This window comes from Pestalotiopsis fici (assembly GCF_000516985.1).
Source record: "Pestalotiopsis fici W106-1 unplaced genomic scaffold PFICI_Scf_3, whole genome shotgun sequence".
In the NCBI taxonomy this organism is placed as follows: Eukaryota; Fungi; Ascomycota; class Sordariomycetes; order Amphisphaeriales; family Sporocadaceae; genus Pestalotiopsis; species Pestalotiopsis fici.
The window spans coordinates 2,024,491-2,052,431 of record NW_006917093.1 but is presented as its reverse complement, the minus strand read 5'-3'; the positions used below and the strand labels follow the sequence as shown (position 1 = coordinate 2,052,431).

Here is a 27,941-nt window from a genome sequence, read left to right as displayed (position 1 = left end):
CTCTCGGCGGGACATTCCATCCAACCGCGCCATCTGCGACAAGAAGCTTATCGAATCTTGTCTCGACTAGAACCGCCGACGACCTTACTTTCAGGGCGTCCCCACTCAAACCGTCGTAGTCCTTCCTTCTCAACCATTCAACCTTGTGTTGTGATTGATCGTGACCCGAACCTCGCCCATCCTCTCCGCGGCAACAGAAACACTTTCAATTTGCCTTGCGTTCGAGCCTAACAGACCGGACTTTTTGACAACTTCCCGTCTGCACTACGCACGATCTCAGTGTCGTCGTTCTCTTCTCGCAATTTCCATCTTCAATTGACGCAGTTCAATTTCAAATCATTCACAATGGCCTCCAAGGTATGTTCAGCTTGTCCTTCACCCCTTACGAGACGTGGTGCGATATGGGTTCAATACTTCACACAACCGTCGCCGTTTCTCGTCCCTGTGTCCGCCTCTGTCGTCGCTGTCGCCTCGAGTGCTAACACAAATTCCTCTGCTAGTTCCTAAGAGAATACAAGCTGGTCGTCGTCGGCGGCGGTGGTGTCGGTAAATCTTGTTTGACTATCCAGCTCATCCAAAGCCATTTCGTAGACGAATATGATCCCACCATTGAAGGTACGTCGGCAATCACCCTTACACCTTTATTTCTCCCAGCTTTGGGACCCCCCTGTCGCTTCCCTCAGGCAACCAAGCTGGAAACATACGAGTTCTAACATTGTTTGCCAATCAGATTCATACCGCAAGCAGTGTGTCATTGACGAAGAGGTCGCTCTGCTCGATGTCCTCGATACCGCTGGTCAGGAGGAGTACTCGGCTATGCGAGAGCAATACATGCGCACTGGAGAGGGTTTCCTGCTGGCCTATTCCATCACTAGCCGACAGAGTTTCGAGGAAATCACCACATTCCAGCAGCAAATTCTCCGCGTAAAGGACAAGGACTACTTCCCCATGGTCGTTGTGGGCAACAAGTGCGATCTGGAGAGTGAGCGCGAGGTCTCAAGACAAGGTTAGTCATGACTGGAATTCTTTTAAAACAAAGTTATGCTGACAGAACTCTTTCAGAGGGTGAGGCTTTGGCCAAGTCTTTCGGCTGCAAGTTCATCGAGACTTCCGCCAAGTCGCGCATCAATGTCGACAAGGCCTTTTATGACATCGTCCGCGAAATCCGTCGTTACAACCGCGAGATGCAGGGCTACTCGACTGGCAGTGGCGGCAACGGTGGTGGCAACGGCCCCTCTGGCAAGATGGAGATGAGCGAGGGCGAGTCGGAAGCCGGCTGCTGCTCCAAGTGCATCATCATGTAACTTGACCACATACGACCACGTTTGAGCCACGAATAGAACGATGACCGGCGGCGACGGGCCTTTTTTTTCCCATCAAGACGCCCATGCTGATTCCGACTTACTCAATCCGGATCAGCCACCAGGGCCAGGACAGTGGAATTGTCTTTCTTTGTCTTCAAATACCCGATATAAAACTACGAAGACGCGATATACTTGACGGGATGAGGCCTGGCTCTTCGTCATGGAAGCAGTCCAACTATAACTGCAGGACTGAGATGAGTTGCATGGTTAATGGAGTCCGGTAATCCTTGATCATTCTTGGGGGGGAATCTCATGCTCGCCGGCATTTGCAAAAGGAAAAGGGGGATATACACATCGAACGCTTGTTTTTGTTCCTCTTCATGTTGCGTATCGGTCTCCCTCGCTTCGGAATCACCTTTACTCGACAAGAAAAGATACCATAGTCTTCACGGACCTCTGCCAGATGTTGCACTTTTGTTTTTGCAGATACGGCTTTTTTTTCACTCATGTTGAGACGGATTGCTTTTTTTGTTGTTTATTTCTCCCTTCTGGCGGGGGGATCATGAGGGGGACACCCACGGCGAATGATCTCTTCCGACATGGTCATGATGACTGGTAATGCTGATCGCCAACTTTTTTTTTTATCTATTTATTTTCCTCCCTAGTCATTTTCTCCGAGTCTCTTCACTTCACTTTTTGGCAGTGGTTCGTCGAACTATAAAATTCCCGTTGTCTAGTCAGGCGTTCGGATCATGATATCAATACGAAGAAAAATCATCAACTTGCTTCTTTTCCCCCATTTCGTGATTGTTGGACGCCTCTTGCTCACGAAGATACTTTACCCCACAACCAGTAGAAGAGATGCTGTTGAGCCGGTTTCTGGTAGCCTCACAATATCTGGGGATTGGATTATCCTCTGCCCATTGACCAATCCACAATACTATTCAAATAATATGCTTGTCAGATCAGATGACGAACCTCCAGAGTCTATCTACATACCCAACCAACGTGGTTCCGCACCAGTACCGCGTCAACGGGTTCGCCTCCAGGGTCTATCCAGGTAAACGCGGTATGCCGTAACTCAAGCGGCCGGGCTTTTATCGACCACGTTTCTGCCGCTGCCAGACTTGCTTTCGTCTCAGACACTTTGTGAGTGATCTATAGGTTACATTGTTATAAATAAACGACACGTGCAAGTTTTGCCGGGTTTCTGCGAGAAATATAGTCTCGCACCTCTCAAAATGGTTAGGGAAAACAAGATGTCCGTGGGTATTTTTTCTTCTTAATCACATCATTTTAGAACATCATGGGGACAGACTTTCCCATCTATTGATTACCATGGCGATTTTCAAGATCGTGATCAGGGCACGAGCTCTAAGCTTAAGAAGACGTGAAACGCTGGCCACTCAGGCTGCCTAATGCCACGGACCACGAATCATTTCCGAGGGAAGAGTAAAAAAAAAAAGAAAAAAAAAAGCTTGGACCGGGAGAATGTTTAGTAGGCACGAATTAAAAGGGAACTTCTGGCCAAGGCTGGAGAATGATGTAGATCAGATGACGAAGGAGGAGTCCGGGGCCTCGTAGTCAAAGCAGCAGGTATTCCAAGGCTACGAGAATGAGAGTTTGCAATCATGGCAATGTGCCTCCCCTTTCTCGGAGAAGCCTCGCCCCCCCTCCCTCTATAGCGGACGCACAAAGAGAGACGACGCGGGGCGGGCTGCAATAGAGTCGGGTTCGAGTGTACAATACGGCACAGTCACAGTATTAAGGGACCAATCAGACCTTGAGGGCAAAAGAGGTTGCATTGCGCATCCCAATACTCTGTACTTTTTTCCCGATTTTGTGCAACCTCTTGTTCCCTTAATCGTGCAGCTTATCTATTCTAATTATAGCAGATATCCGTATTTGGATGTGCATACTCTTATTCCTACACGCGCAGGTATATATCTAGTTTACACGAGCGCCTGCAAGGAACTGCACATAATTCCAAATGCTCTTATTGTGGCTGGACACTTTTCCATCAAACGATAATCAAGGCTCGGGATATTTTGCGTTTGGGCTTGTCAGTTCCTGAAAAGGCTTCCGCGACAAGAAAAAAATTCCGTCTATCCCTGACGTTCCCTCTTCCCGCCCCCAAGAGTAAAAAAGATAGCTGAGGGAAAGCTGAGAAAGCTGAAAAAAGCAAGCAAATACGGCTCTTGCTTACTCCGGATTTGACGCAGAGCCAAGTGGCCCTATCTTCCTTGCTTCTAGAATGATTCTTTTTCATGGGTGCTGTCCAAGAAAGAAAAAAGCGCCGGTCCATCGAAACTAGTGAGCACCGGCGCCGTGAGAGCAGGCAATGGTCGGAAAGGCTACGAGTGAAAGCGGAAAGAGAACCTCCCTTCCTCGATCTCCTTTTGGGGACAAGAAACATGGGGATTTGTCATTGCCATGGAGGGTTTTCGACATATTTTGTTTTATTTGAAAAGACCTTCTTCAAGTTTCTAGTATATGTTGGAGTTTTATGTGACTCCTCGCTAATGTTTAATCTGACAGCTTCCTCAACCCCCAAGCTCTTCAAGATGCCCAAAAGAAGAGAGTCTCAGAAAGAGCAGTAGGGTAGACCACGTTTATATTGGAAAGGTGTGGCGCCATCGTTTGAGACGAGCTTTGCCTACAAAACACGGGGGGAAATGTCTGACCGCCCTCCCACCCCCATGGGAAAAGGAAGGGGAATGGTGGAATTCTGTGTGTGAGTGAGAGAGAGAACGGGAGACTAGGCCCTACCGGCTATCGCTATGGACAGGCTAACGTGACAAGATCTGGGAAATCTTTTGAGACTATTCATGGCGCCGTTGAAAACTTTTGGCTTTTTTTGCCTAGGTTTGGATGGGGAGGAAGACCGTGCTAATGGATATCGACTAGTATATGAGAACCTCGAGGCTTACGTGATCTGCTCCTTACATGATAGATGTACAGGGTGAGATATGTGAGACGGCAAGCCGTGCATTGCGTTTTAGATTACCGGCAGGAATACCCGCGTGTTCGGGGCCGAGCTGTGCTTTGTTGACCATTGAGGTACACTTTATCGATCCCGATATTGCCGTTTGGGACAATATTTTCAGTCATCCATGCAGACAAAAAGCCCCTTGCAGCCTCGTGCGCCTACTTGTCAGTCAAGTCAATTTAATGCCGTGAAATGGACAAATTTTGAGACGACTTACTATCAGAGAGCCTCGACTTTGGAAGTTGCTATATCAACCATGGTTGGGGATCCCACCCGTGTTATAACCCCCGGACCCCACACACGCCGCATCCGGCGAGTTGACGGATCATAGATGTGTACCTAGTAAAGGGTTCCCGGACGTGAGCTACCTGATTCACCGGCCTCAAGTGTTTTCTGGCTACAGAAAAGAAAAGAAATACAGCCGAGATTTCTTGTTGTCTTGGGGCAACATGACGATACCATGAGACTCTGGGGGTAAATCTTCCCCCTTCCCAATTGGAACTACATGACAGATTCGTTTCACCTTCAGCCTTCTTTATAATAAGTCAATTACATATCTAAGCATTTCAAGCGGCTAAAGGTCGTTACGGTGGACATTGCGTAGTAGGGCATATACGAAGTATTCACCCGTGGCCAAAGTCGATTTATTACCATACCCTTTCATGGCAGTCAATGGACAGCCTCATCGAGAGTCCTCCAATAATTGAGCGGTGAGTTGGACTTTTGGAATAACAATATGACGGGGCCCTCATTTTCTCTCCAAGCCCTTTCATATTACCATGACACCTCCGAACCAGGATTCACCCGGCGTCTCCGGGCCGTTCTGGGGGCAAACAAAGCGCACCATGGAGCCCGTGCCAAGAAAAACGGGTTCGTTCGTCATGGGAACGGAGTCCCACGCCGTCTCCGAGATTAACACGCGCCTTTCAGCACTTATTTTCTTCCTCGTTTTGAGGCGTATGTGGGATGATGACTGTGGAAGGAAAAGAATGTCACATGAACGACGTCATCAATTCCGAAATGGAAACACCAATATTTGTTTGTCATGCTTGGGGATTTTGAAGCCAGTCACCCGCCAAACCCGCGTACGATATATGCACACAGTGTGTGTGAACGGGGTACGAGAGAGAGGGAGAAAAATGGTGCCCGGATAGGTGCCTTTTTGACGCAGGGGTTCCGGGTGTCACGACAGCAATGGCTTATGCACGATAACAAGCCGCAAAAAGAGGGAGCCCGTCTTTTGTGCATTGTTGATTATGCGCATCATTTCGTATTCTTGTCAAAAGAGGGCACGTGTTTTTTTTTTTGGTTGCGCAATCGTTCAAGTGTATACACGTGGGTGTGTGCGACCTGTCGATCCCCCATTAATGTCCGCCGTGGCCAAAACCGAGTGGCAACAAATAGTTGAGCCTCGCTGTCTCTATTGTATCCGTACGATTTATAGAACAAGGATGAAGCCACACTTTGGGTTTCTGTTTTCAGGTACCTGTTTCGATGTTGACGGGGTTTCATTACTGCCATATCCTGGGTAAGCTAGAACCCTGAATATGGACATGGTATGCTATTAAGTAAATGGATCTCCCTGGTATGTTTTTGGATGCCATTGGTAAGGCTGAATCATAATGGCAGTTTCTGCCCAATCTTGTCTTCGGGTTCCTTCCTCTGTCACTCTGGGGAGCCACTATCATCTGCACTTGAATTTGTTTTTGAGAGGACATGTATGCCCCGTAAACATTGCGCACAGGATACATGTATTGTTAATAGGTATGGCCTATCATGACGATGCCATCTGATGATTCCTATTGATTAGACCTGCTCATTTGCCCAGGAAGCCGCCAAGGTAGTCCTTCTTTCCCAATGGAACACCCTTTACCCTCAGAATCGAGTAAGCAGTTGTGAGGTGGAAGAATAGGTTGGGCAATGCGTGATTCAGCTCCATTTCCTGCAGGGTAATTGCGTGTTCCTGGCTCCGGAATCGACTACATCATAACACATGTCAGTGGAAAAAGCCCCGTCAGACAGACATAGGTATGTAGGCGACTCACATGTTGACCTCTGTTCCCTCTCTTCCCTTGGCCTTTTCCGCGTTGAAGGACTTTAATATTTCAATGGTATCCTGAATATGCTTTTGCAAATCGGCAAAAGTTTTGAGCTCGCTCTCTAGCGGTGTCGCCTCCTCGCCGGCCAGGCGACCTAGATTATTCCGTACGACTTGGCTCGCAAAGTGTACTTGAAACGACAGAGGGTTCTGGTCCTCTACAATTCGCGCCTCTACGAGCGACTCGACGTCAATGCCTCGCTCTTCGGCGTCCTCCTTTGCCCTGGCCAAGATGTGAGCAAATACATCTAGTCCCTTGGAAAATGTCGAAAGGACAAGATCTGCGAGGCTGAGAGTCGCCATGTTGTATGTTGGTGTGTCGAACTCTATTGAACTTGCGCTTCAAAGGCACGATAAGGTCAGGCAGTAGCTGATATTGATATCGAAGAATTACTGTCAGATGGTATCCTTTTTGAATTGCTTTATAGTCTTTTGGAAATGGTTTCCCTGATCGCTTTTTGCGGTCAGATCTTTTGCCTTCTGAAATGTTTGTATTGGCTCTAGGTCTTGGCGGTGATAAGCGATGCGACAAGGACCTTGACTTGCACCAATGGCGGCGGGTGGACCATAACTCAGCTGAGCTGAAAGTCTGGTGCATATCGTCAGATCATGGTATATGCAAGGGACTTGTAGTATAGGCCATTGAAAGCTCCATTTCGGACGTGCAAGAAAAGTGGGAGTTGCATCTTTGCTAACCAGTATTCTGCAACTCTGATTTCCGTTTCTAGTAATCCGACCATTATGTAAACCTTTTGCTTCTTCTTTCCGCATGGTCGGTTCCTGCGGTAGCGAGCTTCCGGCCGTACCAAAATCTAGGACTATCGTGAGCCGCAATCTGCTCCTCACCGAGCACGCGGCCAGCCATGCTGTACGACCCTGGCACGAGGCTCGACCGGGCCGAGTTGGCACTTTTCAACGATTCCACCGATGGTCAAAACCCCGTTATGTTTTCCGTTATGCTCATTTCAGGCTATGCCACAAGTTCAACTAGTCGTTTTCTCCATTTAGAATCTGTACCAGTCAAGTCGCTTCCCTAATCAGTGCTAAGATTCCTCAACGCTTGTGCAAGATTGGCATCATACTCAATTTGTACGTTGATCGAGGGTCACAGTCGTATAAAAAGAGATTATCATGCATGAGAAGAGATCCATGTCAATAAGGGTCATAGCAATCCTTCGTCTGTAGCCCCATGCTTCTAGCAGATGTTAGATTTAAAGTCTAACGGTAGAAACGCGGCGTCCCGTGCCGATGTCGCTTTGTCATCGAATAGACAATTCGCAAACTCCAGAGGGGTCGGTCACATGAGGTCCGAGGCCTGTCGACTCCAAATGCGACAGTCTTTCCGTATTTGGCCGATAGACTTGCTGTCCGCGTGGGTATAAGGACAAGCGGGGCTCTCTTGTGCTTCCCCGTACTGATGGAGGTTTGCAGCCAATTAGACTAATGCATTTTTGTTATACCTCATCGGCCGTGCATATTGCTCATCCATAGCTCGAGCTTGAATCGCCTGCACTGTCCAGTGATAGAGAAAAGCATTGATGAAGTCGTTTTCGATATGATATGCGTCATTATTGCCACAATGAAAGGCCATAAAGTGCCTATATTTGACTTGAAGCTTGACGAAATCTGAGCTGGAACAACAAATTTTCGGATATCAAGTCTTGAAATAAAGATGGCCCATTTAGAATCACGCAAGCATATCTCACCCGACTCGGGATTTCCAGTCAACCTGCACCCAAACTTCTCCGAGAAGATCAAAAATCATGTCCCGCCAGAGGAGCCCCGAACACAGATTTTCCCCGATAAAGACCGTGCCTCATTCGCGGACCCGGAAAAGAAGGCCTTGTTCGCCGTCGCCAAACGAAGTGATCTCACAGAGTCCATTGGCACTGTCCTAGAGAATGTGCAGCTGTCTCAGATAACGCCAATTCAGCTCGATGAGCTGGCGCTCTTGGTCAACGAGCGCGGGGTCGTCTTCTTCCGGGACCAGGACCTGACGACCGAAAAGCAGGTTGAGCTCTTTGAGCACTATGGCATCCTGGACAAGCACCCAGCGCAGAAGGACGTCAAGCACGTCATCATCCGGGGCAGCAGGGAGAACCATCGCGAGGTGCTAAAGTACACGCCGTGGCCGTCGGGCGACTTTCACGCCGACACGTCCTTTGAGATCAACCCGCCGTCGTACTCGATGCTGCGCATGGAGGAGCACCCCGACGTCGGCGGCGACACCGCCTGGGTCTCGGGCTACGGCTTATACGACACGCTGAGCAAGGCCATGCAGAGGTTCGTCGACGGCCTGCACGCCGTGCACACGTCGCGGCTGCAGTACGACACCATCCTCGACCTGTGGGGGACGGGGCCGAACCGTGCTCCCGTTGACTCGCATCACCCGGCAGTGCGGACGCATCCCGTCACGGGGCTCAAGGCGCTCAATGTGAACCCGGGGTTCGTCACATCCTTTGCCGAGCTCAACAAGGTCGAGTCGGATAAGCTCTTGGACTTTTTTCAGTACCACATACACTCGGCTGACGACCACTATGTCCGCTGGAAGTGGGCAGTCGGCAGTGTTGCCATGTGGGATAATAGGTGAGATCCCACGGTTTTGCAAAAGTGTAAGCAGAAGCTCACCAGACGTAGGTGTGTAGTGCACCGGGTGATTCCTGGGAGATATGAAGGGAACCGAAGAGGTATCCGGACGACTGTCTTTGGAGAGAAGCGTAAGTGAACTCCAAAACTTGGGCAAAGAATTATGATCATTGATATTGGAATAGCCTACTTCGACCCTTCAAGTGAAAGTCGCTATGAGAGAGAGGACCGACTGAGGCAGGAAGGCGAAGTGCTCAAAGCCCAAGTCGACGCGAAAGAGTCTGGCATAGAGACACCGGCATGATGGTTGTAAGAAGGGGCATGGCACAGAAGACATTTTCAGGCGGGAATGAATAGTGGTACCAACCCAAAGCCGATGGCCTCGCTTCATCTAGTGAAGTCCAAAAAATGGATAATGGCAATGTCAAACGAGTAATATTCCATGTCGGCGCTTAGCTTCATCTTACTGCGATCTGCGTTGAGATATAGTCGGAATAGTGGTGAATTGCAACGAATATAATGACTCAAAACACGATTAATTGTCTGAGCCGCGCAGGATTTGCACCATTCAAAGAAAGAGCAAGATAAAAGTCTTTCAAAGTGAGGAAACAACGCTTCCCTGATGCAGACACATGATCATAGGGTGAAGAAGTCAAAACAAAAACAAGCCTACCATAAAACATGGAGAATGCGACAAAAAGCAAAATGTTGATGAGAGTGGGATTCGAACCCACGCCAATTTCTTGACTACGATTTGAACTCAGAGAACCTGAACGTAGCGCCTTAGACCGCTCGGCCATCTCACCGTGATTGGATGAGAGTAGGCAGCTTATGCAAGACCATTACTCTTACTTTTGGTGTGGGTAGGCATCCGCTCGATTTTAGGGTCGTATCCAGTGTGGAGACGCCATACTTTATTGCTCTGAATTGTCTTTTCGCCGATCGGCAGCCTCTAACCTAATAAGTATGTGTATTGTATTTGATACTCAAAGGTGTATGTTGCAAATATGGCTCTCCTTTCATGATTTTCTACACCAAGGGTAGGTCATTAATGTTGCAACTTAGGGTAATTATGGTTATCCGATTGATTTTTGTTTAATTTATTACTCTAGGCCGACCATCCACAGGTATGTAAATATCATACAGAGCTCCGATCCCGTCGATGAATTGCATATCGCCCAACATTTCATCACACCATGTGCCAGGTGTAAAATTTGGAGTCAACTTATAAGGTTCATGACAGCGGTCTTATTTTGAATCATAATCAAGTTGATATGTAGTCTTGCAGTTTCATTAGAGAGCCGGCTGATCGCGCGCTTTATCTAGATAGAGAGTTGTATGTCTGCAATCCTCAATACTATACATGGCTTTCGTTGAGAATAATATTCCGTATCATGAGCCGCCGACAATAAAATTCTGAAGACTTCCAGGCCAACAAAGCCGTCGAGTAAAGGAGGATCCGCCATGATTTGACGAATGCTCACCATCTCACAGTCTCCTTTCTGCCTAGAGGTGATGTAAACCATACCAGCATCAAGCAGGGCGTCAGGCCGTAGAAGTCACGATTGGCTAGGCTTCGAGCGATATAAATCTCCATGAATCACAGGTGCAAACTCGTCTCGGGGGATCTCTCGGCCAGATATTGTTCGGCCCTGCAGGAACCACTCTTCATTATCATTTGAGCGAAGAAGATGTGTGCGTTGATTCGTGGTCGTGAAGTCTGCTTAGTTATGGGCACTGGCGTTATTGATTCGTCGCAAAAGTCTGAGGAAAGCAGACGGCGGCAATAGAGGGCCGGGAATGGCCCGGTGAGCACTACTACGCAGCTCTCGTCGTTGGGGACAGATTCTGAGATTTCACGCTTATGATGATGGAGGTGCTGACGAACACTATGGACATTCTGATAGGCGGATCGCAAGTTGCAAATATACCAGCACTGGGGTATTGCAACCCTGCAATGCACCCCGCGTGGCTTTCTCCATGCATTCTGCGGCGGACCCTGCTCAGCATTCCCGGTCTCCGTCCGCTGTCACTGTTGGTTTTCACTAAAAGGCTTGTCGTCGGTATGCTTATGTTTGGAACTATACCGCACAGTAGAATGAAATGCGTCCTCCCGTGATTTCGCCCGTGCGCCGGTGGAAATATTTGATCAAGTTGATCGACTTCACTCACTCGTACACTCAGTCACGTATCTAATTTTTGATGCCATCATGGTATAAAAGTCCTCAAAAATGTTGCCTCGTCGCAAGTTCTTTTCTGTGCACAGCTCATTCGAAATGCGCCGTCTGTTCATACACCTCTTCACTTGATCCTTCACACATAGTATCTGGAAAAATAAGACTGTGACCATGTTGGCAACTGCTGCGACTCTTCTTTTCGCCAGCTCCTTTGCAACTGCCTGGAGCGGCCCGGCTAATACAACCACTCTCCATGCCAGCGGCTGGGAAAGCGGTACTGTAAATCCATTCAGCAGCTGCAACGTCAAGAGCCCTTCTTACATTTCCGCGTCCTCGGGGTCACCCCTGTGCGCCGGCTCCCGAAAGCTGACGGCCTACTTTGACGAGTCCGACTATGACGGGACACGCGACGACCGGGGCGCCGAGATTTGCGTCAAAGATGCGTCTGGCAGCACCAACTTGGTCAACATGCACTCCGAGGGCTGGCAAGGCTTCGGGCTATACGTCCCTTCCAATGGGTTCCCTAGCGACAAGGCCACCATTATCGCCCAGCAGTTTTGTCCCGGCGGTTGTTCCAGCTGGTGTGGCACCCTGAGCATCGAGGACATGGGCCTCTATGTTGACCATCGCCCGGCGTGCGGTGACTCGACGCACGCCACCGTCACCAGCTCGTTGTCACGAGACGTTTGGCATGACATCGTCATTCACTTCAAGGCATCTCATGCCCAGAATGGACTGTACCAGGTATGGCTCGACGGATCGCTCATGTACAGCGCGACAGGGATCAATGTCGGGTTTGGGGACAGCTGGACTATTGATGACACCATAACCAACGGGTTTTATTTCAAGAATGGAATGTATGCGTATGGTGAGTCTTATCCTCCATGACTAAGCCAGGATCTCTCCATCTCAGAGAACTAATACTTTGCTCAAGATTATGATGAGTACGCCAACGCAACTCGCCAACTTTACTTTGACAATCTCAGCTGGCTCGCTGCGGACGGTGGCATGAGCGACGGTTACAATATTGTCGACCCTGCTTGTTGAATGTGTAAGGGTGTACTCAAGAATTAATGGAAAATCGGTATATTGACTTAGTTGAGCCAAGTTCTACTAAACACTTCAATCTAAAGCCTCGCGCCTCTCTCCACCCGACTTCTAAAGTCTTGCATGTAGTGATTCTTGGGATAATGCCTCACAGATTCAGGCAGCCACGGATACAAAAGCCTGTTCATGCCACGGGAGAGCCCGTACATGGTTCGAGTATAGACTGTACTCGGCATGCCAAACTCGTTGCGTATCCGCTCAGGGAGCAGCTCCGTAGTCATGATCCTCGTCGAGGGACCTGTCACTTTGGCATACAGCCAAAGACCCCACGAGGGGAGGTGGCCCGCCGGATAGATGACGTCTTGAGCGACGGCTTTGGCCGGCTGCGTAATGTCCAGCTCGGCAATGGTCTTGTCCCAGTATTCCTGAAAGGCCCTGCGGTCCTTGGGCCAGCGGCCAGGCGGCACGCGCAACCCCGTGGCCATGACGGAGAATTCTTTATAGGCCTGCTCGGCCATGTCTTCGTCCAGCTTGCCAAAGATTTCTTCATAGCCCGTGATGAGCGACCAGTACATGGTGGCTGCCACCCAGAGCTGCAAGTCCACGTCGTCGGCATCGTAGTTGGCGCCCTTGACGCGCGAGTGCGCCCGGTGCGTGGCGTCGGTGACGATGCGCCGTTCGGCCTGGGTGCCAAAGGCCATGGCGTAAATGTACACGAGACTGCGGCGCGCTCGCTCGACGGGCCGCTTGGTGAAGCTGCTGTGCGCAGCGACGCCCAGACCGACGCCTCTGCTGGCAATCTGAAGGAGCACCGCTGCGGTCCCTCCATTCATGGAGCAACTCTCGGCGATGATCTTTTGTATAACTGGGGACTGTGCCAGGACAGGATCGTAGTATTGGCCCCATTTGCCACTGTCTGCGGTGGCAGTATCCTGCAGCGTCGTTGTCTCACTCATCATGCCAGATTTTTATGAAATGAGATGGATATTGTATGATTTGTTTGCCAACTTGGCCGACGGAGAGCCGCATTCTTATCAAGTCTTCTGGCCAACACATTGCAGTATGATGAAGTAGTGACCATATTGGTGGCTGTGAGAGAGTGCGGGGCTTCTATAAACTGGGTGTGCGACCTCTCATTTAGTGGCATCCGTGAGCCGAGGCCTGGCAAAATTCGCCTGCCAAGAAGCCAAGACATGGCCATAATGAAACGCATAGTATAGCTGGTTTTCAAAACAATGATATACCATATACCTTGGCTTTTCGGGTAGACGGACTGAATATAGAGTCCGAGACTTGCGTTGAGACAATTTGTAGACCTGACCACATTGATAGTAAGAGACCGTGTCCGGTGGTCGGATCCGAAGGCTTGTAGTTATGGGCCGAGTGTATGCTGACTTGGAAGCTGTATGTGCTCAACACAAGTTCGTTATCCTTCCTTGGAATTCTGACGAGACCACCCCCAGAGAGCTCATTCTGGGTTGGGTACCTCCACAACAAGTCGGCAAGCCGCCCGCCCGCTGTCATGTTCCATTCAAGGCTCCCGTCCAGCTACGGCAACAATTTGCCTCTCGAGGACAGCAAGCATCTCATACCCAAACAGCCCACTCTCCTCGTCGGGAATCACCCGCAAATTCCAACCCGAGAATCCAGCAAAGCAGCCCTCGAACTCGGTCCAATCGCACTTTGGCCCCAACCAGATGGCGAGCTGGAACCTGTTCCTTCCCAGCGCTTCCTCGCACGTTGCCTCCTCTAGGTACCGCCTGAGCAAGGCCGGGCTCCGAGGGTAGACAAATATCAAGACGACGGCGTCGGCGGCGCGCGGCGACAGGTCCCACGTTCCCTTGACGGCCGAGTGGTGCTGCTCGGGCAGGTACTTGTTCAGCAGCGACGGCGTGTCGCCGCCCGGCTTTTGCACCTCGACACCCTCGATGAACAGATGCGAAACCCCGTTGGTTGCGCCCCCCGCCCACCGCTCCAGCAGTAGCGCTTCCAGGAGACCCGAGCCGCTGCCGATGGAGAGGACGAGTTGATCGGCGTTGGTCCTGGCGGCGCAATGGCTCACGATAGATGTCAGGACATCCAACAGCGTCGACGATAGGCTGAGACAGCAATCTGGATGCCGAGTAGGCTCCTTATCCAGCTTGACGTCCGCCATCACAAGAAAAGTGAATGGTGGGAGTGAACTTGACTCAAGATGGAGTTTGATGATTGTTCATTCAGTGGGCCTTTTACAGGATCTGCCAGCGGGCCCGTGCACTAATGTTACGCCTCTATTCTCATTAACACGGAACGATAGGCAAGTCGTTTGAGACAGATTTTCTGGCATATTCATTGCAAATTGGGGTATTAAAATATATATAGTAGGGTGAGCAAGTCGACCAACCACCTAATTTCGAAGCTCCTGTCCCCGTCCAAGTATTTACAAAGTTTTCATTATTCTTCACCCACGGCTCATAGGCCACGTTCCTTCATTTTCACAGCTCATCTCGCAATAATTTCGTACAAGTGCATGTCCCGCTTTGCTGGCAAAATTTAACAGACCAGCGCAACGACAGCTGCGACGAGCGCAACTCCACCAAACACAGTGCTCGGCGCCAGGATGCCGGCAGCCGAGTCATCGTCGTCCGTGGAGGTCGCCGAGGCGGCATCCGACGTGGTGCTACCCGACGACGAGGTCGTGGGCGTGGACTCGTCGTCCAGGGTGTAGAAAGACGTGCCGTCGGTGGCGTCGGTCAGACCGAGGACGCTGCCCGAGGCGTCGAGGGCCTTGCCGCGAATGTAGGTGCTCAGGCTGTCGCTGGAGCCCGAGAGGTCGAGGAGCGTCTCAAAGCCGGCCCGCGTGCCCGACGTCACCTCGGTCCAGTCGGCGGTGCTGTCGGCCGCGTCGGCCGTGTACACGGCCCACGTCTCGACCTCGGTGGCGCCGTTCCAGGAAAAGTAGACGCCCTCGCTGCTCGTGTCCCAGGAGATGTTGGGGTTGGTCGTGGGCTTGCCCACCCAGCTGGTCTTGGGGTACTTGTAGGCGCGGTACGAGTTGACGGCATTGTCAACGGCGAACTGGACGTCCATGACGACGGTGCCGTCGGCGCTGTACTCGGTAAAGTAGGGCTGGTTGCCGTAGCCCATGAACCAGTTGCCCGAGCTCAGATCCGTGCAGTTGAGGCACTGCAGGTTGCCCTCGTACATGGACCAGGTCGAGTCGCCGTTGTGGAACTCCTGCTCCAGGGTGACCGTCATGGCGTCCTGGTCAATGGCCAGAAGCATTCCGCGAGAGTACGTGTCGTCGTTCTCGCCCTGGTTATCGAAAATGGAAATGTGCGTCTGAGCCGTGGTATCGGTCCAGCGCGCATTGTGCTGCCACTTGAAGTCGGCGTCCGTCACGGTAAAGTCAGAGTTGCGGCCGTGGAGGCGCCAGATGATGTCGCCAGTGGTGCCGTTGATCTTGTACAGGGCCCAAGTCGTACGCGACGAGATCAGGTAGTTGCCCTCGACGTCCTTGGTGACCGAGTTGATGTGGAAGTAGTCAAAGGGCGTAGTCTCATCTCCAGCACTACCAATCTCGTTGTAGGTCTCGTTGAGCGCAACGTGGTCTGACGAGTTCCACATGAAGAGGAGCTCGCCAGTCTCAATGTCGATCTCCTGGAAAGCACCATCGTAGAAGTAGCCGTCCTCGGTTCCGTTGACAGTCGTCAAATCTGTCTGCTTGATAATGTACAGGGTGACCAAGGCGGTATCGTCGTCGGTGATACGGAACTCGTGCAGATCTCCATATTCGGTGTAGCCGACGGGAGAGAAGTGCACAATCTCGTTGTAAGACTGGTTGAGGATGTAGTACGATCCGTGGCCAAAACCGTCCAGAAGTGTTCCATTCCAGAAAGTAATGACGGGTTCTCCCTTGTAGGTTTGCAGACTAACATCAAAGGTCTTGTTGTAGTCGGGGCTCGTCCAGACCAGAGTGCCTAGCCTGTCTCCTGGACTCATGTCAAAGATACAAGGGCCCATTTGACCCGAGTCCGAGGTTCCATCGACGCCAAAGAACACATAGCCATCGGTGATGGCAGAGGATGTGTTGGAGTAGATGAGCAGCTCCGGTGGTGTAAGCGCAGGGCTAGATGTGTAGGTCTGGTAAGGCGTCTCTTCGGTACCGTATGTTCCCGAATCAAAGCTGACCGAATCAATGGCACTGACTACACTGGATGCCGCGAGAATCCCAGCGGCGGCCGCAACTGGCCGGCTCGTCAAGAAGGAAAGCATGGCAAAGGACGTTGCAATATTATTGTTTTTATTGCAAACGAGCGCTCAACCCAAAATGTAAAGACTTCTGCCCTCCAAAGCAACCGATCAGACAATTTCGCACGCACACATGGTACTATTATAAAGCCAAGAGCATGAATAGAAGGAGAATTTTAAGTTGAATACTTGACGTCGATCAATCAAAGCAAATTGGCTATTTGCTTACCATTTCGGAGCTATACTTCCCAGTGTTGCGTAGGCCCATGACATTTCGGTGGAACTAATCACCACTAAGTGGAAACATTCCAGGCAATCTAGCAGGGCTAGGCATGCAATCAAAAATGACTGATTGGCTTTTTTTTTTATTTCGACGTTCTGTTTCCCGTCTCTATTGCCCGGAATCCTTCTGCTGCATACCGCGTGATCGTCGAATCATACAGCGCCTGCAAGGCAACTGGCCATATGATACCGGCAGGTCGGCACGTCTAGAAGCAAACCGCGCACCATCTACTACCTCATCAAGATCCTTCTATCAGCTCCGATCAGCCTTTGATTGTAGGATGCTGCTATACCATAGTAGTCTTGTTTTGAAACTATCCACTTTGAAATCGCCATCCCAAAAGTTGGGTAGCAGAAGCGGAAAATTTGTCCATGATCGAGATCTCCCTCCCTCAAAAAAAAAAACACCCTTTTTTCTTTCTCTTTACCACGCGCGCACAAGCTAGAGTCGACTGGGCTGGCCCGGCCTGGGCTGGGTGACCAACCCAAAACCGGTTTCTATGTGATGCTACTACGGGAGTGTCCGCAGGCTTGTTCCTGACAGGGGAAGCGGAGCCGCTACCGGCACCGACAGCCGTGGGTGCACCGAGGCGCCGAACTTTGCGGCACGCGGCAGGCAAAATAGGAGAGAGAGAGATTAATATTTCATCCTTCTGCTCAGCCAAAAAGGTTTGGTACCTTGATATATCTCCTTGGTTTTTTTTCCCCCTCGTCATGTCGCCAAACAATGCACAGACTCAATGAGTCGTTAAAGGCAGAAACGTATTCGCTTCATTTATCAAAGCACTTTTAAACAGAAAACATATACCTATGCTCACTTTGAATAAAACTCATCTTGTCTCCCGGAAATAATCGTGTAGTAGCCCAGGTTGTTGATTATTACAAAGAATTATGCGCCCTTGAACGCCTATAAATAAACACCCTTTCAAAATTACCCAAGATCCAAAATCAAGTCATGGTAGCGCAACTCTACAGATATTGTTCAGGATAGACAACCTGTCCCCGAAGACTCGTGCGCAAAGTGTGCATCCGCCCAAGAAATGCCAACTTGGTTTCGCTTCTCTGCTGCCCAAAGCGCTCGCCTGGCCCATGCAGTTTCAACGCAACTGTGGTGATACCTGACCATGGCCTCACCTCAACGTCGCCAACACTGAAGCACGAGCCTGGCAAGATACGTCGTTGATCTGTCCATCTCTCGACCAGTAGCCATCTGACCACGCCCTTGAATCTCTTTCCGACTTCCAGGGCATTTTGCACTCGCCCATTTCTCGTGTAAGATATGTTTGCGCCGGTTCGCACAAGATGGCTCACTATCTCAACATTTCCCGCCCGACTTGCACTCATGAGCGCAGTGCCCTCGACGCTCCCTTCGAATTCGAGGTCGGCTCCATATTCTAAAAGTAGCTTCAACGACTCCATATAGCCTGCTCTTGCCGCATTGCACAGTGGACTTGAATAGCGGCTTGGGAATTCATGACGTTCGGGCCAAACGTTGATAAGTGCCCGAGCTACGTGCGCGGCTGTCAGCCGGCGTAGTAGCAAGTGCAAGGTGGTCGGAGTATCTCGGACCACGGATAGCAAGGGTCTCATGTATTGTTTCCTTGCAGCCAATTGGTGAAAATCAAAGTCGGAGTTGATTGCGTACGAAATCATATCACCTGATAGCATCGCGATATACAGGGGAGAAGCCCCGTGTCCGTCTGGCTTGTATGGATCTAGCCCGAGCTCCAGAAAATATCTGAAGAGACAGACCTGACCAGATTCTCCTGCCATGTGGAGAAGCGACTCTCCGCGCCGATTGCATAGGGAAGTATCGGCACCGGCCTCGACGAGAAGCTTGGCGCAGTCGAGTCGCCCTGCGTCAACCGCCACCATGAGTGGTGTTTCACCACGTCGGTCCAATCGATCAAGATCGCTTCCGCAATCAAGCAATTGTCGAACAACGTCAATCATCCCTTCTCGCACAGCTAGATGCAATGGAGTTCTCCGTTCCATGTTCTCCTTGTTGGGGTCTGCCCCAGCCTGTAGCAGGCGCTTCGCTGCTTTTGGCGAGGTCATGAGAATTGCAAGATGCAAGGGGGTGAGTCCGCAAGTATATGGGTAGCCAAATTCACGAGTATTGATGGTATGGTCCAAGAGGCGCTTGCACAGACTTGTGTTGTTAGGGATCGAGAACCGGGACCTAATCAAGTTGTTATGAGAAAGTCTATTTCCAAAGCAACATCAAGGCACTTAAATACTCACCGAAGACGGTCCTCATTTGTAGCCACATACGCAAGAATCAAGTCAATGGGCTTCTCTTCATCGATCAAAGCGCAATCATGAAGCACCCCTACTGGCCAATGAAACCAATTTTCCGCAGTGTCAAAGTACATGTCAAGTATCTTGGTCAGCATGTCATCAATCTTTGGCGACGACCAAGACAGAGAGAACAGAAGGGTCCCGCGATTCGAGTGCGTCTCACATTTTGCACCGAGTCCTGCTTTCTTCATCTCTACGTCCATGGTATCTAGAAGCCACATGCAGATATCTGCTTCGTTCGCATCTACTGCTATCATCAACGGTGTGCAACTGCGGCAAGGTGGCATCGGCAAATGGACGGGACAGCCAACGTCGTGCAAGGTGCGGCAGAGTCGAATGTCGCTTCGCAGTATGGAATTGAAAAGAGCTGCCAAGAGATGATCTTCCGCTTTCTGAGGAGAGTTTGTTGTATTGTCCGTAACCATGTTCTTAGACCCACCAGAGCCGAGTAACGCATCGATGATGACTGGATTGCCCCCAGTCAAAGCGTAGTCTAATGGGGTCTGTCCGGACAGGTCTTGAACATCGAGAGGATGTCCTTCTTCTACCAGCGTTCTCACCACATCCTCACGTTGCTGCTTGACTGCGAAGTGGAGACCAGTACTTCCATCAGACGTTTGGGACTTGACATCGGCACCGGAACTAACGAGTAATTTGATACACGTGATCGATGCAGCTCTGCACGCAAAGTGGATTGGTCGGTATCGCGTAACGGCAGTGGCGCTTTCCAAGTCTGTTATGAGTTTGTTCGTGAGATAAAAGTCCAGTCCCGTGTCATATCCAAACCAGGCCGCCAAGTGCAACGCATTGGACCCGGGGAGCTCCACCACGTCCATTGACTGTCCCTCGCATTGATATGGTACTTTGATAATGCAAGTTGCATTCCAGTCGACCTTGAATCTCTCGTCGCCGAGTAGCTTGCTCAGCATGAACAGGTTGCGCTGCGAAATAGCAGCTAATGCCGTGTCCATTCCATAGTTATTCCTGGCATTGACGTCTGCCCCATATTCAAGCAACAAGTCGATGCATTGACTATGTTCTCCCCGGAGGAATTCGACAATCGCGGGATCGCCGAGTGAGTTTCGGAGATTAGGGTCGGCACCTTTTTCTAGGAGCGATCGCAGTCTAGACAGACGTTGATCGCCTTGTCCGTGCGATTGTAGATGGACCAATCCCAGACCCTGGTAGCCAATATCATTGAGCTTCGTGCTATCGGCGTGATCTAGAAGAAGGTCAAACACAGGTTCGCCGCAACCATTACTGAGACAAGCTGACTCTAATGTCGACATGCCAAAGGTTTTCTCGTGAACAGATGCCCCGTGCTTCAATAAAAGTCTCACCAAATCCCACGTGTTTGAATTCGCAGCCCATTTCAAGTATGGCACAGCAGTCTGGCCCGCGCCTGCAAGGCTTCCTTCGTGTTTGGTCTGTTGGAGCACTTGATGCATCAGACCACCCATCCAGATCTGTACAGCATCTACCTGCGAGAGTCCATCAAGGAGGGGCTTCACCCCAGAGGTTCCCGATTGCATCTCGTAGTCTTCGAGGACCTTCTCTGAGACTAATCTATCAATGAAATCGGATATAAGATGACCCTTGGGACTCTTTTGCAAGACAAACTCTGAAACCAAGTCATTGCACACTCGCTCCCAGAGGTGACGGCCTCGAAAGTCCGTGCTGGTGGTCGTCTTGGAACAGAGAAGCTTCTCCATAGCAGCTTCAAAGCTTTCAGGAGGGTGCTCTTCAGGCGTCATGGCTTGTTCACGCATGATTGATTCAATTGGCGTCCTTCCCTCGGAGTCCTGCCAGGACAAATCGCTGCAAAGCCGTTGCATGTAATCTATAAACGACCCACTGGCCTTCAAACATAGGAAATGCAGTGGACTGGCACCACGCGTGTCGACAGATACACTGGCGCCGAGTTCCAAGAGTGTTTCTGTCAGTTTTTGCGACCCGAGACGAGCTGCAGTACTGATGGATGGCGTCTTTGACTGAAAGAGACGCGGGTTTTTCATCGGTATTTTCCTCAGCAATTCAATCGCCCGACTGATGGCATCCGGCTCCGGGATTGCATTAGCGTGGCGTACAATAGCGTACGGTGTAGGGAGTCTTTGTATCAGCTCTGCCAAGGGTGTATTCCCCGAAGCGGAGACGGCAAACAGTTCTTCGTCATTCTGAACACCGGCGTCTACCAGAATCTCGAAAGTTTCCAAGCTGTGACAAGCAGCGAGATGCCATATCTAAGGATCAAATCATTAGTGGTGTTGTGGTTAGGATATGGAAAAGTAGGAAATCGTGCAATATTTGTGATATTTTCGGATCAGACTTACATTACACTTCGTTTGCCCCGATGAATCGATCCCCTCGGCGACGCCCGTGTCAACACCAATTTCGAGAAGCCACCTCAAGATATCGTTCGCTCCTTTTTGTGCACAGACCTGCGCAATAGTCATATTCCTTGGGCTCACGGCAGTCAAATCAACACCTCTCGCCACAAGCAGCTTGACCATTTCGAGACCTGCTTCCAAGGCGCAGAGTAACAGATGGGTCTCGCTAAAGACAACATCGGGGTCGAAACGCGGGTCTTTGGATACAAGTCGCATGACATTGACACTCTTGAGTCCTGTATTCAAAACCAAAACATTGAACATATCGTCGGGAATATCTCGAAGATATCTCACTTTAATCATGTCAAACCATTCCAACCCCATCTCCAGAGTATACTTCCATAGCAAGTTGAATATCTCAATTGCACTGACGTCATGGTCAATATGCGGTAGTGCTCGCTGGGCCAGTTCGTCGAAAATGGCATTGAGATAGGCTTTAGCGTCATATTCCGAGGGGTTGGCTGTTGCCATGACCTGCAGAAATACCCCAAACGATATTGAAAACTGAGGGTGAAACAATGAAGAGTCGCCCACAATGTCAAAGAACATATGGGAATCCAATAAACTCGTACAGGTCAGTAGAGCCAAGGTTGACGGACGGATCATGTCGCCTTTTGAGAAGGATTCTTGACCACGATTGCAATTTCGATCCAAGACAATCTTGATGGTTTCACCTCTGCATTCATGGCCATCCGTTGCGCCGAGGCGGTGATACTCATGGATGACATGAATCCATCGTCCAACAAGGGCGGCAGAGCCAAGGAGCGAGCAATGTAAGACTGTGCCAAATGCAGATGGTTCGTTGACATTCGCTCCATCCTCGAGCAACCTCTTGCAAATGTGACTCAATCCCATGAGAGAGGCGACATGCAGTCTTAGATCTTGCGGCCCATTTATGATAGAGAGGAGCTCCTGCAACGGTTGCGGGGACAGAGACTTGAAGCCTATTTCATGTGGGAACCACGTTCGCGCACATTCTGTTACCCATTGGCCAAAATTGGCAGCACTCTCTCGGTCAAAAAGCTGCATGACACAGTCCATGAGGCCTTGTTCCTGCCAATGATCCCTCGCCAGGTGCATCCAAGTCGTAGCAGCATATCGGAAGAATGGTCGTTTTTGGTCTCGAATAGCAACGCGATGTCTTTCCGCGCGATACACTTTGTTGAAAGCGGTGGAGAATTGAGGCAAGCAGATGTATCGAATACAGAATATGGCCATGGAAGCAGTCGACACGCCTGTAGGGAAAGTCTCCAGCGTCAATGTGTCCTTATTGTGCAACCCCATGACATATTCGGCCAGTGTTGGATGTAGGAGGTCAAGTTGGAGCAAGCCACCGATGTACTGGAGTGCTCGTGTACTTTGTGGAAATGTTGAACCGTCGAGCATGAGGATTCGTGATAGAACTCCATCAATTGCTTCTGAAGCTACGGCGAAGCTAAATGCAAATTCAGCCCCTGTTGAATGAGTCATTTTTGGAATTCACTTACCGCTCAAGGCTTCTTGATTCGATATCGAGAGAGAGGAAACGACAAGCAGCTGCAAGGTTTACCGTCTCATTTTCTAATGAAGACGAAAGTATTGGCAATTGATCTCTTGAAAGATGAAGAATCGTGGCCGGCAAACGGATTTTAGAATCAGAGCAACCCGCAGTCTCGGTATAGATACGTTTGGCAATCGTGTTAATTGTAGTACTGACCTCCTCGATACGATTGTGTTGACCATTATTTGTCTTGCAGAGGAAGAAAAGTTTCACATCGGGCAATTTTGTTGCTGCTGATCCTTGGAATCCACTATATAATGTTGAAAGGATCATCTTGGAATCCGCCGAAACAGAAGATTGATAAGCTCCTAGCCCTTCTATCACAAAAGTGACTTGGTCGAAGCATTGCATCATTGATGCCATTGTGCAACACAGCCCTTCAAATGTATTTCGAAGAGGTTCTTGCTTGATCCGGTATAACATTTCGCATGCAAGCAAAGACTGTTGCGCCAACTGCCCAATTGTCGCTTTGACGAGCTTCAGCGCCACCTCCAAAGGTCCAAAGTGAGAATCACAAAAGAAGAAACAGATAGCAGAGGTCGGACTGGCGCCATGACTGATATGGTGGACTGTTGACGCAGCCAGAGTGGCGAGTTCTGTTCTAGACGATCCAGAAACCAGCAGCACAGACCCAGCCGTTGATTTCCAGCGGCAAAAGATATCATTCTGCAGAAAGGCGTCACATTTGAATATCTCAGAGTACTGGATCGCATCTTGGAGCAGGGCTCGTTGGCGGGTAAGCCGAAAGGACTTCAGCAAATCGCTCTTCATCAAACGAGCATCGATGCGCAGGGGCAGATAAACTGGGAGTCTTCCGCCTTTCCAAGCACCAATTGGGGGGCTCTGAACGAGATCCGTGCATAGATAGTTGATTAGGTCGCTATAGCTACCAGCCTGTCGAGCTGCTGCAATCCAAGTCCCATGGTCGACCAACTCGGAAACGACTTGTTCCAACCCAGTGGCATAGGGTGAGTCGCCATCGCCTGACTGCAACGTCGCTTGAATGCTGAACATAGTCTGGGAACAAATTTGCAGCCTCTGCATCTGCAGTTGTGTGACTGATGATGGCTCATCAGTGGCATTTTTGGAGTACACATCATCATCGAGCTCGGAGCATTGTAAACAAAGTTGATGTAGGTCGAGGCAAATCTGCTTGAGAAGTGTAGAGAGCGAGTTGAACTTTTCAGCAGCGCCTATTGGTTGTTTTCTAAGGTATAACCGCCACTCCCGGTATGTTTTGTCGGCGCGCGTGGCTAGACTGCTGAGTTGGGCGTGAATGGCCTCCTGGTAATCATTGAACCCCTCTGCGCTGACATTGTCAGCACCCGGTTGGATGTGGAGCGACTCTGGCCGGTCTGACAGCCTTTCCATTGAGTGAGTGGGCAAATCTGAGCTGTGCTGGGAGGCTATATCCGGTCGATGCGCAGCTATTCTTCATCACGATGCTTGCGGTGAAAACCAAGTCTACCTGATGCGGCAGCTTGAATGATGAAGCTTGAAAATCATTACCTGTTGGAAAAAGCGAAGTGAAGTAGGTGGCTGCCTATGTAGGTACCTAGGTTAGTACCTACTGTGAGGCTGCGCGGTTGAGCGCTTTGCCTGAGCAGCCATGACGGGCGCTCATGTACGAGTGCAAGGTTTGGATTTGGGGGCGGGCCATAATATCTAGCAAATTACAGGTCAGAATAGGATATGCCGCATTGCCATGTACGAGATGAACACATAGGTAGGTACTGCTGAGACATGGCTGTAGCTACATTAGCTCGGACAGGTGGTAGATTTCCAGTGAGCAATGCTCTAACCTACATACGGAGGGATGCAATTGGGCCAGCAAAGCCATACAAAGAAAGCCATCTGTACTAATTTCTGTTCTACTACTCCATGGGTATTTGTGATAGGTACATTAAAAGAAGTAAAACATCACAACATAAATCGTATGCGGACTCGTTGATTTTGGCACGCAAAAGTCCAACAAATGAAGCGGCGTCCCCAGGTCCGCGGCACAACGGATAAGTGCATTGGAGCCTACCGAGTTTAGTGCGCGGCCCGCTCCCTACCAACTCCCTCTTGATTCCGTAACTCCGATCCATTTGCCCTGAATTACACACTGCCTTAGGACCGGGGGAAAAAAAACAAAGACAAAGTTGACAAGGTGATAAACATCTGGCATATCTGAGTCTTCACTCTAGTGAAGTTGATGGGGTCTCTATATCGCAGGGAAAGAAGCTGTGCAAGTCAGTCGTGAAAACATTGAGCTCCGGGTTGGTGGTGTTCTGGACAGACTCTCCACTCGTCGCGCTCATCATAGCTGGCTGAAGATCGCGATTCCCGATACCCAATGCATCGCTGAAATGGATCAGCTGCTCTGCGACTGATGACTCTGCAGAACCAGAGGGAGGGAACTGGACGTTGGGAAATTGTAAGAAGTTGGAAGTGATATCAGCTGGCGTTGACATGTTGCTCGACTGCTTTGAGATGGTACCCTCAACCGCCCGCAAGATTTGTTGCAACGATTCACGGGCAGTGACAACCGGCTGCTCATCTACCATGCTTTCTAAACATGCTAGAGTCATCTGAATATATTCGAGGTGGCATTCGTGCTTGGATGGATGCCAAAGCATGTCGTAGAGGAGCACACCACAGCTCGATTCTAAAAAGTAGGCGTTGAATCGCAAGGCCTGGGAAAACATCTTTTGTCAGCCCATGGGAAAGCATTTCTGTGTTTTGATAAAAAGGAGTATCCCTTACCCTGCATCTGGGGACTGTCCGAATTTTGGCGCAGCTGTACATGATCAAATCTTGTGCTGCATCGACCGCAGAGCGACAGGCTTGACGGAGCCACATTTGCTCGCCGAGCGGTTGCGAACCTCCTTCAGGGTGCGTAGACGCTGCACCCGCAATTATGAAGGGTCTGAAAGTCAGAATGATGGTGTGATAGTAGACTAATAGTGTTAATTTTCAGGTCTCAGATTGATCTTGGCAAAGACATACTGTTGTGCAGTTGTTGCAAGGCCACATGGTCGCTGAGACTCTGCTGAGGAGCCGAGCCAATTCCTATCAGCTCGGCAACTTGCTTGAGCTGACAATGAATCGATTCGGCAGCATAGTACAACTGGCGCAATGAATCATAGCGTCGACCGTAGATTGCTTCAGCACTTTGCTCGGCAATGTGAGCAAGTCTACTCAAGCCCACTACTAAACTCTGACCCTCTGGGAATGGCCGGCTGATGTCAGAGTGCCTAATCGCGCCCTGTCTCCCAAGAGATAAGGCATGCCAGCTTCTCATTAAGTTAGTACAATCACCGCATATATGTGCCACGACGGCGACGGGTGCTACACCCACCTCTCATGGAAATAAAGGCACCACATGGTGGTACGCTGCATTTCAAGACTATCCTGTCGGACGCTCGATTGCGGTGGTTCCTTGTGAAGACCCATTGCAAAAGCCTGTCGGCTTGCATTGCCAAGATGTAGGTAAGCCGAGTTTGGCCGGCCCATGTGAAGCTGGTAGTCGGCCGCAACGAGTGAATATTGAATCATAGTCAACGTGACAGTGTCTTCGAATAATGTCATTTGAAATTTTGCTCGCGCAAACAAGGTCTCAGCAAGGGCTGTGTTGCTGGTTTGAAGAACTCCATTTGCAATCATGGCCAAGATGAGTCCTTTCGTTTGAAGAGCACCGGACGTCTCTGGATCATCCTCGTAAAGGCGGTGGAGGAGTTGATCCAGCTCCGACTCAGTGTAGAAGGGCAATAGATGATACGAAGCCGCTTTGAAGTGGTCGAGGTAGATCTGAGCCTCACTGGGAGGCAGTATATCTACCAGTGGAGTAGAAAACGACTGGTATAGTAGCAGCATGTCCACTTGGGACGGAATGCCAAAGAAGATTGACCTTTGCATAAACATGTCTAACCCAGGCCCTCCCTCCTGGACAGCGCGATCACCAGGCCGGCCATTTCCATGAGAAAATAAGAGGCTGCGGTGTATCTGTTGAAGAAAAGCAAAGTTGGACGATGGGCCGTAGAACAGTTGCGAATTTCCTGCAGGGCCTACAGACTCGCCGGAAATAGAATGGCTTGCCATTACTCCGTGGTATACCTTTCCTTGGGGCGCGTCCTTGGTGCTGTTTTCAGGCTGGTTATCTTTTGCTGCGGCTGCTTCTGTTACTTCATTCGTCACGATAGGAGTCGGAAGCGAAGTAGCAGGACTAGGCTGCTGCTGCTGAGGTTGTGCATTCTGTGCATTTGGTTGGGTAGACTTTCTGGCCCTGATCCTGTTGCGGAGCCTATACACGCAAGCGGAGGGTTTCTTCTGACAGTGGCCACATGGCTCCTGTCCATTGCACCTGATTTTCCGTGTGCGACACGGGTCGCAGGCCTTGGAAATCCTCTCAACGGGGGTATTCATTGTTTTGGTGCTGCTCAAGGTCAGAGAGCGAAGGGAAACTCCGGAGTATGGATGAACGGAGTAAGAGGTTTTCCACCACGGAAGTCTCGGTTGGAGCCTAGACCCGCTCTGACAGCGGTGTTCTTCGCTGTTGGCTTGGACGCTACGGATTTAGAGGGGTCATTCTTGGCGCTTACAGGCGCTTGTCCCCCTGCCAAATTCTCTCAGGACATGTGATGTAGCGCGAAGGGCGAGGACTGAGGTACCTACCTACCCAATCTATGGGTAATTGAGACCAGTCTCCTTTCCGTTGAAGGCAACAACACAAAAATGCCAGACACGTATCTCGGAAACCGACAGTCAATATTCGTATTTCCGATGATTATCAACTAATATGTGGGGCTCGTGCTGAAAGTGCAGTGCATCCTACATCCGTACTTCCGCCTCGCTATAGTGTAGTACCCAAGTACCTAGTAACTAACCGAGACGGCCCTATCATGGCAAGAATATTGATTCCATACAGCATAGAACCGTCGGAAATATTCTTTGTAGTGTCTCCATAGCTTGAGAATCAAGATAGACCCCAATTGCTGTGGGGGGTCGATCGTTACTAT

At 50.2% G+C, this 27,941-nt stretch overlaps 9 protein-coding genes across 9 annotated transcripts; 3 read left to right on the top strand and 6 right to left on the bottom strand.

The window, feature by feature from the left end:
* Positions 1 to 345: 345 nt before the first annotated feature.
* PFICI_04757 (Ras-like protein) lies at positions 346 to 1,304 on the top strand (the record flags this gene model as incomplete). Its single annotated transcript, XM_007833338.1, has 4 exons — positions 346 to 357; positions 501 to 615; positions 731 to 1,006; positions 1,063 to 1,304. 4 exons carry the CDS (start codon positions 346 to 348, stop codon positions 1,302 to 1,304), a joined length of 645 nt encoding a protein of 214 aa, XP_007831529.1.
* Positions 1,305 to 6,109: 4,805 nt separating this feature from the next.
* Positions 6,110 to 6,694, bottom strand: PFICI_04756 (uncharacterized protein; the record flags this gene model as incomplete). The annotated part of the gene is made up of 2 exons (XM_007833337.1): positions 6,110 to 6,272; positions 6,339 to 6,694. The coding sequence occupies 2 exons, from the start codon at positions 6,692 to 6,694 to the stop codon at positions 6,110 to 6,112; spliced, it is 519 nt and encodes a 172-aa protein (XP_007831528.1).
* Positions 6,695 to 8,063: 1,369 nt separating this feature from the next.
* PFICI_04755 (uncharacterized protein) lies at positions 8,064 to 9,281 on the top strand (the record flags this gene model as incomplete). Its single annotated transcript, XM_007833336.1, has 3 exons — positions 8,064 to 8,977; positions 9,029 to 9,108; positions 9,163 to 9,281. The coding sequence occupies 3 exons, from the start codon at positions 8,064 to 8,066 to the stop codon at positions 9,279 to 9,281; spliced, it is 1,113 nt and encodes a 370-aa protein (XP_007831527.1).
* A 2,044-nt stretch (positions 9,282 to 11,325) lies between these two features.
* Positions 11,326 to 12,201, top strand: PFICI_04754 (uncharacterized protein; the record flags this gene model as incomplete). Its single annotated transcript, XM_007833335.1, has 2 exons — positions 11,326 to 12,022; positions 12,089 to 12,201. The coding sequence occupies 2 exons, from the start codon at positions 11,326 to 11,328 to the stop codon at positions 12,199 to 12,201; spliced, it is 810 nt and encodes a 269-aa protein (XP_007831526.1).
* An 80-nt stretch (positions 12,202 to 12,281) lies between these two features.
* PFICI_04753 (uncharacterized protein) lies at positions 12,282 to 13,157 on the bottom strand (the record flags this gene model as incomplete). Its single annotated transcript, XM_007833334.1, has 1 exon — positions 12,282 to 13,157. One exon carries the CDS (start codon positions 13,155 to 13,157, stop codon positions 12,282 to 12,284), a length of 876 nt encoding a protein of 291 aa, XP_007831525.1.
* A 575-nt stretch (positions 13,158 to 13,732) lies between these two features.
* Positions 13,733 to 14,356, bottom strand: PFICI_04752 (uncharacterized protein; the record flags this gene model as incomplete). The annotated part of the gene is made up of 1 exon (XM_007833333.1): positions 13,733 to 14,356. One exon carries the CDS (start codon positions 14,354 to 14,356, stop codon positions 13,733 to 13,735), a length of 624 nt encoding a protein of 207 aa, XP_007831524.1.
* Positions 14,357 to 14,733: 377 nt separating this feature from the next.
* PFICI_04751 (uncharacterized protein) lies at positions 14,734 to 16,455 on the bottom strand (the record flags this gene model as incomplete). Its single annotated transcript, XM_007833332.1, has 1 exon — positions 14,734 to 16,455. The coding sequence occupies one exon, from the start codon at positions 16,453 to 16,455 to the stop codon at positions 14,734 to 14,736; it is 1,722 nt and encodes a 573-aa protein (XP_007831523.1).
* A 1,227-nt stretch (positions 16,456 to 17,682) lies between these two features.
* On the bottom strand, positions 17,683 to 24,312 carry PFICI_04750 (uncharacterized protein; the record flags this gene model as incomplete). Its single annotated transcript, XM_007833331.1, has 4 exons — positions 17,683 to 18,895; positions 18,958 to 21,254; positions 21,345 to 22,836; positions 22,889 to 24,312. The coding sequence occupies 4 exons, from the start codon at positions 24,310 to 24,312 to the stop codon at positions 17,683 to 17,685; spliced, it is 6,426 nt and encodes a 2,141-aa protein (XP_007831522.1).
* An 809-nt stretch (positions 24,313 to 25,121) lies between these two features.
* On the bottom strand, positions 25,122 to 27,348 carry PFICI_04749 (uncharacterized protein; the record flags this gene model as incomplete). Its single annotated transcript, XM_007833330.1, has 4 exons — positions 25,122 to 25,619; positions 25,690 to 25,883; positions 25,933 to 26,219; positions 26,285 to 27,348. The coding sequence occupies 4 exons, from the start codon at positions 27,346 to 27,348 to the stop codon at positions 25,122 to 25,124; spliced, it is 2,043 nt and encodes a 680-aa protein (XP_007831521.1).
* Between the last annotated feature and the right edge of the window lie 593 nt (positions 27,349 to 27,941).